The 11,461-nt window shown below is 35.0% G+C and overlaps 1 protein-coding gene across 1 annotated transcript; it reads right to left on the bottom strand.

Annotated features, from left to right (window-relative positions):
* Positions 1–347: 347 nt before the first annotated feature.
* LOC104224362 (cyclic dof factor 1-like) lies at positions 348–3,330 on the bottom strand. Its single transcript, XM_009775993.2, has 2 exons — positions 3,062–3,330; positions 348–2,027 (listed from the first exon to the last, which is right to left on the bottom strand). The coding sequence occupies exons 1-2, from the start codon at positions 3,200–3,202 to the stop codon at positions 759–761; spliced, it is 1,410 nt and encodes a 469-aa protein (XP_009774295.1). The 5' UTR covers positions 3,203–3,330; the 3' UTR covers positions 348–758.
* Positions 3,331–11,461: the final 8,131 nt, after the last annotated feature.

The following is an 11,461-nucleotide window of genomic DNA, read 5'->3' as shown; positions in this document are numbered from 1 at the left end:
TGGCGGTGTCTCTTCTTCAATAGAATGAACTCCTGCTAAAGATAAAGATGCACCGAGTCTCTCTTGCACAGCCTTCTGCAACTTAATACATTACTGCTATGGATGGAATTAACTCCTTTATGCCTTCCTCTGAAAAGATAGTATAATAAGCACCATACAGAGTTTAAATTATGCATTACCCTTCAATTTACAATCATGAAAGGCTGACACCTAGAGGAAGAATTGCAAGGTAAGGTTCTTCAAATAAGCAAAGATACATCTCTTAGAGATGAGCTAAAATAACTCATTAAAGCAACCTCAGGAAATATATAGGACAGTGAATTCATAATAACGTTCACAACAAATGATAAAGCAAATAATAGAACATTTAATTTACCTTCAACTTATTCATCACATTGTGAATTTATTACACAAACAGCCTAGTTTACCTCTCACTTTCTCAAATACAAGTATGTACATCAACTAACAAAGTGGGGAAAAAATGAAAAAGAGAAAAAACAAAACACTATCATCCAAAAAGCACCTTTCTTTTTCACACAAAAAGGAGAAATCAGCTGCTAGAGATTCATCTACTCCGATTTGAAAGTAATAAAGGAATCTACCCTACACTTTCACAAACACTACCGCGTGAAGAACTGGCTCTAACGAAAATATGTCGTGACAGGTAACAGTAGATAAGAGTTACTGAGCTGAAAAATTGTTGTGCCGCCTTGCCATCATTTTCTGATATTTAACATTCTCAATGATTCTACAACTGCTTATAAGCCCTCATTGAAATTTAGTGAGCGAGACAATGCTGCTGGATTTGCTTGTAATACAGTAGAGTTTTCTGAAACACTATTGTTTCCGTCATTCTTCGACTGAAATGCACTGAAAGGACTTCCACCAACCGAATCAACACTATCATGTTTTATTCCCAATGTCGCCCATATAGAACTCTTTGCAGCCTCTCCTGGATCATCAATCCGCAGAGTTTTTGGAACCCAGAGGCACTTCTCATGATTACTCTCTTTTGAGGGCTCTTCCTTGCTGTTCAGCGGTTTTAGTATGTTTTCATCCCTTGAGTGTTTCCCCAATGGAGAATTAGGACCAGATGTTGGAGGTGTTTGGGTTAGGGAAGCAGTAGGTGGGGACGCCAAAGGGACATTCCAAGAACCTGCTACATTATAACCCCAATAAGCAGCTGTTGGGTAAAACGGTATAGGAAAGACAGGAGGGCAATAACCAGGAGGAGGGACTGCAGAGGTCCAATGGACAGAACTGCACGGATATGGCCAAGCAGCCCCAGGATAGCAAGCCAAGTAAGGCGGAAAGCTAGGGCAGTTCTTCCTTAGCAGGTCAGGTCCGATTTTGTTAACTTCATCCTCTGAATTTGCGGCAGAGACTGAAGATCTTCTGGAATGGTCATCTCCATTATCTCCAGCTCCGTAACTAACTTGAACCCTGGACTCTTCTGGTTTATGGAAGCCATTTGGTGGACAATTATGCATTGTTTTGTCAGCAATGTTCAAAACTGAAGCCATTGATTCACAGAGTGGCTTATGGGAGCCAAATGCAAGAATAGGTTGCTGGATTCCGTTTGGATAATCTGTTTGTGCATTGGGAAGCGTTTCAGGGACAGATATTTGTCGGTAATGTGAAATTGAGTTCTTGTTTTTGCGACGACCGGCACCTACAGGCACATTCCTCATGGTCCCACCAGCTGTCCAATATCTCTGGCAATTCTTGCAGAAGTGTCTAGGCTGGCTCACATTGTAATTGTTGAAATAACAAAATTTGGTTTCCATGCTGTTACACCGGGGACATGGAAGTATCTTATCTGGCCTTTTGAGGATTTTCTCTTGCGAATTACTTGCTTCGCCCTGCTCTTCTTCACTTTTTGAAGGTCTTGTTGAACCGTCGTTATCAACAGGTGGCCCCTCTATAGTATCACTTCTCGATTGATCTGAATTCTGATCCTGTAACTCCTTGCCAGTCAAAGTTCCCATCTCATCCTTATCATCATCCAGGTGTCCTCCAAAGTCATCCTGCATGAGTGATGCATTTTCACAGAGGAGTAAATTGAGTCGGCAAACTCTTCTATTCAAATTATTGGAAACTTGGGAGATCTCAAAAGAAAAGGAACAACCAAGATTCTTCATCGTTAAGAAGCATGAAAAGTTGTCGAGAGAAATGTTGAGGCCAAAGGATAAACAAGAAGCTATAGTAAGTTATATAATGAGGAAAGTAACCAGGGGGGACTAAGTACACGAGTGAATAACAAATTAAGTATCTGTACTCTCTGAGCTTGGAAGTAGAGTGTTCATACCATTACACAAATAAAAGTTATGAAGAAAAAGTTTCTCAGTTGGCTAGCCAAAACTTAAAACTTTTCCCATTTAGCAAGTCTGAAATTAAACCATGTTTTCAGGCTAATAGATTGCTTATTATAGGAATCAAACATAGGAAAGTAAAACAAATCTTAGATATAGAGATGTGAAAAATGTTGAACCATGATGGTTTGATTGATGGAATTAACTTGAACTCTAATGAATCTCCAAACAATTGTAAAAGAGTTCAACTTCTATACCTTAATAATTTTTACACTATCAAGCAATTTAAAAGATCATTAGAGATAACTACTTATAATAATTGGAATTAAGTAACCTAAAAAATAGGCAAGTAACCCTCTATAGCATGTTAAATTGCACTGATCTTTAAAAAAAAAATTGTATTACATTTTCAGTAGATATAAGTTAAATCCATTGTAAAATTACTTAATAACTTTCCATTAGAAAAACTAAGCATTCGAGGAGATAAGGAGCTGAAAATTGAAAACACGAAGGAACCCCAAATAAATTTAAGAGCTAATTAATATATAAATCGACAAATTTCAACAAAAACTCAAAGCTACGGTCTTTCCTTTAAAGGATTTATTCTAAATCTATTGAAAGAAGTAGAGTATATAATTTGTCTCTCGTTCAAAACCCTAACGTAAATGCTCCTGAATGAGCTGAACCTGAGTCAAATGGAAAGTCAACAACAGTCTTCCACTCTAAATGCAAAAAGCTGCAATCCATACCTTGTGAGTTTGTACATCTTCTTCTTCTTCTTCTTCGTTGGTCTCCTCAGGCGAAGAATCATCTTGAAGAGATTCTTGAATATCTGGCAACTGAATGGTTTTACCGAACAGTTTGATGGCTGGGTCTTTTAGTTCCGACATATTTGGTGTTTCCTGCTATGCACTTTTTCAATTTCCTAAGACAAAGTTAGAAAAAAGAGAAAACATAATCCAACAAACAAATCCGGTGATTTTGGGGATTCACTCTCCTGTTACTCCCCACAGATCTGACACATACACATACAACCCCCGACACACACAAACACCCTATGTGTGTGTCACAACTACATCTCAATTTTTTTTAAAATTAATATTATGCAAAAATCTACGTATTTAATTTTTATCAATATTAAAATTTAAATATATAATTTTAAAAATATAATGAGTTAACTTTAAAGATGAAATTCATCATGAATATCAACAGTGTATTAGGCACATTCGGGTAGGACTTTGAGTAGTGGTGGTTGATTCAGATTTATAATTTATTATTTATTGTGGGGTAAGAAAAGAATAGTGTATGTGCTCAAAAAAAGTAGAGAAGAAAAAGAATCAGTAAAAATAATAAGACGATCGAAGCAAAAGAAATAACAGATAATACTATAAATCTAAGAATAAGAGAATGCAAAAAATAATACTAATATTACTAGTATAATAAAAAGTGACGTTTGACTATTTACTGACCTACAATCCTAATTTTCGACTTGTACATCATGTCCTCGATAAGCAAAAATATACCATGTCATATCTAATCACTAATCAATTGAACTAAATCAATTTTTTATTCGATAAATTTTCGTATTATAGCTAAACAAAAGCAAAATGATTATACAGATCCATATAAGGCGGCTCTAACGATTAGTTGATTAATATGAACATAATCAAATCTAATTAATACTAACTTTATTTTGATAAACATAATTTAAAGCCGTTAAATTCGAATTAGGCCGTGTGAGAATTTTTCTTTTTCAAAAAATAATTTGGGGATTATCATCAACTTGTTTTTGGAAACTACGTGCAGAAAGTGTAAAATACAGGGTGGTATGCCACGTCAGAGGCAGAAAACAATTTTGAGCCACAAGCTGTATGTGGCGTTGAGATTTTCTATTTTGTTATAAATATATTATATTATGGATATTCATTTATTACTTCGTTGTAAATAAGCTTCCTGAAGAAATTTATCCATATGAGACTCCACCGTAAATATGTTTATCTATTTAAGTACTCTATTGGAAATAAGCTTCCTGAAGAAGCTTATCACTTCGATACCCGGTTATGGATAAACATTACCCTCGGTAGAAGATTATCCATACTGGTTATAATAAGTTTATCCTTTCAGTACCCAGTTATGGATAAACATTACCCCGGTAGAAGATTATCCATATCGGGTATAATAAGCTTATCCTTTCAGTACCCAGTTATGGATAAATATTATCCCCGGTAGAAGATTATTCATATCAGGTATAATAAGCTTATCCTTTCAGTACCCAGTTATGGATAAACATTACCCCCGGTAGAAGATTATCCATATCGGGTATAATAAGTTTATCCTTTCAGTTCTCTGTTATGGATAAACATTGCTCTCAGTAGAAGATTATCCATATCTGGTATAGTAACAGCTTACACAACAGCTTCTTTTCTTCTATAAATAGAAGAGATTTCAGTTCATTATGTACATCGGTTTGAATTCGAATAATATATCAGTTTCTCTCTATACTTGTCTTTACTTTATAGTCTTTATTTTATAACACGTTATCAGCACGAGACTCTGCCATCTCGAGCAAATATTTTGAAAGCATCTGAGATAAGAACTTTCTTTTCCTAAATAATGTCAAATATTTCTAAACTTGAATTTGTAGCCCTAGATATATCGGGCAAAAGCTACATATCTTGGGTACTTGATGCTGAAATTCATCTTGATGCGATGGGTCTGGCAGACACCATCAAAGACAAAAATCAGGCATCAAACCAAGACCGTGCCAAAACAATGATATTCCTACGTCTCACCATGATGAGGGTCTGAAAATGGAATATCTTACTGTTAAAGATCCAGTCATACTGTAGAATAATTTGAAAGATAGATATGACCACCTGAAGATGGTCGTTCTTCCACATGCACGATATGATTGGACTCATCTAAGGCTACAAGATTTTAAATCTATCAGTGAGTATAATTCTGCTATGTTTAGAATTATTTCCCAATTGAAGTTATATGGTGATAATATTACTAATCATGATATGTTGGAGAAAACTTTCACCACTTTTCATGCCTCGAATATGCTCCTGCAGCAGCAATATCGAGAGATGGGATTTAAAAAGTATTCTGAACTTATCTCACATCTTCTTATAGCCGAGCAACATAATGGGCTATTAATGAAAAATCATGAAAGCCGACCTACTGGTTCTTGTCCATTCCCTGAAGTGAATGAGACGAACTTCCACCAGGCTAAACGTGGAAAAGGTCGTGGCCCCAGTCGTGGTCATGGTCGTGGTCGGGAAAGAAACTCTAATCATGGTAATAATAATGCACCAAAGAACACTCCTCACCACCAGCAGTGGAAAAGGAAGGAACAAAAGCATGAAGCGGTGCAAGCACCAAATGCAGAAAATGCATGCTATAGATGTGGAGAAAAAGGGCACTGGTCACGTACCTGTCGTACGCCAAAGCACCTGGTTGAGCTTTATTCAAGCCTCCCTAAAGAAGACAGAGAAAAATGCTGAAGCAAATTTTATTTCTGAAGATAATTTAGACTTCATGCATTTGGATGTAACTGATTACCTTGCACTCCCAGAAGGAGAAACAAGTCATGTAATCGGTGGTGAATCTATAGAAATGTAAATATTTTAATTTTTGTTGTTTGTAATAGATAGTATGGTTATGTAATTGTTGTACATAAAGAAAAAATTATGATTTGATAATGATGTTTACTATAATATATCTTATTTATGTCATTTTGAAGAATATGGATAATATTATTAGATCAACTTAAACTCTAGCAGAGTTTGCAAGAAATATACAACCACCAGAAGTAGTTATATTTCATATATCTCATTGTAATTATATTTTGTTAACCACCAGAAGTGGTATATGTCTATGATCACCAGAAGTGATAATTTAGGCTTTCTATGGTTACAATTGAAGATAAGCTACATAAATATTCTCTATATTAAATGCACGCCTTGATTTGCTCCTGAAGTAGTAAATATTTTAAAAGAGGTTGAGGCATCACAATTTGATGTGATTAATGCGCATTCAGATAATTATGTTCGATTTCCTGAAGGATGAGAACTTTTGATAATATTAATCCATTCCCTGAAGTGAATGTGACAATACTAATAAGTCGGGTAAATATGAACGCGCTCTTGATGTGAATACATTACAATTCACCTCCAGAAGAGTTAATATAATTGAGAGAATATATACTCAATATTTCGTATTTTAAATTTGCTCCTGAAGAAGTAACACAATTGAAATTGCCTCCTGAAGTGGAAAAATATTATGAAGAGGAGTTTTCGTGTGCTTAAACAATTGTTTTACATTGTTTATTTGATTGTGATTTTCTCTCATGACACCAGCAGTGTCTGAGCAATATTTGATAGTACAAAATGTATCAACAACTCCTGAAGAGCTAAATGTTTGCCTAAAGAATACATGACACCAGTAGTGCCAGATAAATATTAGATTGTGGATAATAAATGAAGGCTCTCGAAGAGCTTATATACAAATATGTCATTCATATTATATGATTATGGTCAAAACATATGTTGTAGTAAACCTGAAGTTTACTAATACAAATGACTATCATATTGAGACTACAAATGATTGGAAGATTGATAATCTTCATGTTTCCACAATCATAGGGGGTAAAATAATATGTATGTGAGAAGTTACCCGCCTTATTCTTTAATTTGTACTATATCATGTATCACAGTAAACCAGAAGTTTACTAAAGCAAAAGTTTATGCCATAGTAAACCAGAAGTTTACTAAGAGATAGCACATGACATGATAAACTTGAAGTTTTCATTTGCCATTTTTAAATGAGCTATTTGAGAATTCAGATAAGCATATACTAAAGAACTAGAAGATTCTTCAGGAATTCTCATGTGTTGCTTGTTCTCATAATGAATTGATTATACCAGCTAAAGTTGGGACTAAGACCCCTGATTCTGAAATATATAAAAGGTGAATATGGGCCCGTTCACCTATCATGTGAACCACTTATAGGTGCATATATGAGATGGTTACATGTGTAATTATTGTCAACCTGCAGTTTGGCATTTGGAATTGCTTTTCTCGATTAAGAGCATAATTTTCAGATTATGAAATCAAGACAGTTCATCTTGATAATGCTGGTTTATATCCAAGCTGGTTTAGCATTGAATACCTCCTATTAATGGCTAAACCATTGCTTATGAGAACAAAGCTTCATGTGTTGGTCTAAGATTTTCTAAATTGCATATAGCAGCACTTGTATGCATCAGATCAACAATATATGATAAGTCCTCCCTTCACAATTGGTTTAGGATCAGAAACCAAATATTTTTACTATCTTTTGTTGTGTGGTATATGATTAATTTCTCTACCATAATACACAAAGATATGTTTCCCAAAGATGATTGGGGATATATGTTAGTTTTTCTAACATTTGGGGGATGGAATAAACAGTTGAAAAATATGCTATATGAATCGAATTATCATGATCCTCACTTAGACGATAATTCAAGTCGAATGCCAGAAGCATTTGCTGATCCAAAATTAAATATCATATTTCAGCTGCAAATGCTCCTATTAAAATTAAAGTCCCTGAAGGATAGAGTTTATTGTACGCATGAAGCGTGGTAGACCAATCGGTTCCAAAGGTAACAATCCTTGAAAAATAGTAGGAGCTAATGATCAAAATGATCATAATGAGGAGGAAATAAGCTCTAGAAGAGCCCACGACATAACATTTCATGAAACTCCCGAAAAAGTTCAGGTACCTGAAAATAAAGAAAGTGATGAGATCTCCACAAGTTATGTCGCTTCGGAACTGACACAAAATGATCGTCGACGATATATTTAATACAATATAGTGCACAATATTGTAAAAGATTGTGAGGATCGGACTAGCAGTCCAGACACTTGAAGATGTCATACCATTTAGATACAAGTCTTAACCTATATGACTTATTTGACTAAATCTATATGAAGATCCTTGAAGGATTGAAAATGCCCGAAGCATATAATTCAAAGTCTTGAGAAATGTACTCGATCAAATTATAAAGATCTTTGTACGGTTTAAAGCAATCTGTGCGCGTGTGGTATAATCGCCTCAGTAAATATTTGCTGAAAGAAAGTTACATAAATTATGTTATTTGTCCATGTATTTTTATAAAGAAAATGTCATCAAAATTTGTTACACTTGCTGTTTATGTTGGTGACATAAATCTTATTGGAACTCCGGAAGAGCTCCAAGAGGGTCTTAAAAATACTTTTACATGGACAAAGTGTACCCATTAAGTACACCAATGAATATTCAATCACTTGAAGTGAATAAAGATCCGTTCCAACCTCTAGAAGAGGATGAGGAGCTCCTTGGTCCTGAAATACTCTATTTCGGTGTAGATGGTGCACTTATTTATCTTGCTAATGCTAACAAAAGTGGTGCAGATCGTATTGGTAATGCAGATGCAGGTTATTTATCCGATACCCATAAAGCTCGATTTCAGATCGGCAAGCAGAGAGTGCATATGATTGAGATCAGTGATTCATTCGAGAAACATGTGGGTTGGAATGTGATAAAAGACCCACAATATTATACAAAGGCAATGTTTCATGCATAGAACTATTAAAGGGAGGATTTATAAAAGGAGATAGCACGAACAACATTTCACCAGAATTATTCTACATACATGATCTTCAGGAAAATTGTGACATTGGTGTGCATCAAATTAGTTCAAGTGACAATCCAACAGATTGTCTTTACCAACATCAATTTTTGAGAATATGGTATACAAGATTGGAATGCGGAGACTCAAATATTTGAAATAAGGTTTTCTTCAGGGGGAGTAAAAGCGCGCTGTACTCTTTTTCCCTTACTAAGGTTTTTCCCACAGGGTTTTCCTTATAAGGTTTTTGATGAGGCAGCCAACAATGCGTATTACTAAATATGTGTACTCTTTTTCCTTCACTAGAATTTTTTCCCACGTGGTTTTTCCTAGTAAGGTTTTAATGAGGCACATTATCTTTTAATGAACATCCAAGGTGGAGTGTTATAAATATATTATATTATGGATGTTCATTTAGTACTCCGTTGTAAATAAACTTCCTGAAGAAGCTTATCCATATGAGACTCCACCGTAAATATGTTTATCTATTTAAGTACTCTATTGGAAATAAGCTTCCTGAAGAAGCTTATCACTTCGATACCCGGTTATGGATAAACATTACCCCCGGTAGAAGATTATCCATACCGGGTATAATAAGCTTATCCTTTCAGTACCCAGTTATGGATAAATATTATCCCCGGTAGAAGATTATCCATACCGGGTATAATAAGCTTATCCTTTCAGTACCCAGTTATGAATAAATATTATCCCCGGTAGAAGATTATCCATATCGGGTATAATAAGCTTATCCTTTCAGTACCCAGTTATGGATAAACATTACCCCCGGTAGAAGATTATCCATATCGGGTATAATAAGCTTATCCTTTCAGTACTCTGTTATGGATAAACATTGCTCTCAGTAGAAGATTATCCATATCTGGTATAGTAGCAGTTTACACAACAACTTTCTTTTTTCTATAAATAGAAGAGATTTGAGTTCATTATGTACATCAGTTTGAATTCAAATAATATATCAATTTCTCTCTATACTTGTCTTTACTTTATAGTCTTTATTTTATAACATATTTCTGCTTTTACTCTTTTTTTGATTCTCTATAAAGCGACTCTTTTCATCTGAATCAGCAGCATCTTTTTTTCTCATCCCCTAATTCTTCTAATTGGGACCCACTTTTGAAAAGCCGCCAAACTTTTCGGCTTTGCTACCGTTTTTCTAATTTCCTTTTTTGGGTTTTTCTATTTCTTGTGGATGGAATTGCAAGTTGGGCCAAAATGTTGGATACTACAAAGCGTGCTCAACCAACAAACTGACTTTTTTTTTCAAGAGAAAACTTTTAAATTTAATAATTGGAAAAAGGTTGATATTTACTCATGTACTATATACTCCCTCCGTTTCAATTTATGTCAACCTATTTCCTTTTTGGTTCATGCCAAAAAGAATGACCCCTTTTCTTATTTGGAAACAATTTATATTTATGCAATGATTTATAGCCACACAAAATATTTGTGCCTCATTTTACACCACAAGTTCAAAAGTCTTCTCTCTTTTCTTAAACTCCGTGACCAATCAAATGGGTTCACATAAATTGAAACGGAGGGAGTACTTGGAATTGCTGAATATTGTTTTGTTAATTTTTTTTCTATTCATGTTTTCCCATTCATAAATTGTCTTGTATTTACTTTTATTATTAACATATCTTCATCTTAAAAATGGATGGATTTCATGTATCGAAAAATTTCGAGAAAAAAAGTCCAAATGCTACCCTCAACTTTCGATTATTGTTTAGAATTATCTTCAATACACTTTGTTTGCGCAAGTAACTGAACTTTTATTAAGCAAGAAAATGCATGTGTATTTTATTTCCTTTTGTGAGGCAAGAACATAGCTGGAAGGGGGCATTCATCTTACCTTCCCATAATAATGATTGGCCGGAATCCAACCTTCTAAACAAAAAAATTGTAAACTAACAATTAAATGATCGGTTATATAGCCTTTACTAAGTTCATGGTGGCTCAAATGTTATCTTTGCTGCCTTGAGTTGGCGGATTCTGAAGGAGGCAACTTCCCATTTGTCCAATTTCAATAGTCCTCTCACTTGTCTCGGTAAATCACTAAACTGATTGAAGATGATGTTCCTTCTATGTATATGGCTCATTGTTGATAGCTTATCCGCAACTCCGTTTGCTTCTCGGTAGCAGTGTTTTGGAACAATTTCTTTGATTTTCATTAGTTGTTTGATTTGACTTACTGCCTGCATTATTCTCCAAGTTATTTCACCTTCCTCCTTGACGCAAGCTATGAGTAGTGCTGAATCTGTCTCCGCAATAATTCTGCTCAAGCCCATTTGCACACAGTACTTGAGCCCCAATAGCATGGCTTTACCCTCCGATTCGTTGCTTGTTCCATTTTTCAGAAAGCATGAGTATGCTAAGACGAAATTTCCAGAACTATCTCTTATAATTCCTCCTGCTCCACTGTTCCCTTCTTGGTAGCTTCCGTCGCTATTTAGCTTATAGGACATTGGTGGTGGTTTCA

The sequence above is a fragment of the Nicotiana sylvestris genome, chromosome 2 (genome assembly GCF_000393655.2).
Source record: "Nicotiana sylvestris chromosome 2, ASM39365v2, whole genome shotgun sequence".
In the NCBI taxonomy this organism is placed as follows: domain Eukaryota; kingdom Viridiplantae; phylum Streptophyta; class Magnoliopsida; order Solanales; family Solanaceae; genus Nicotiana; species Nicotiana sylvestris.
The sequence above is the reverse complement of the archived record's forward strand: the minus strand, read 5'-3'. Positions and strand labels throughout refer to the sequence as shown.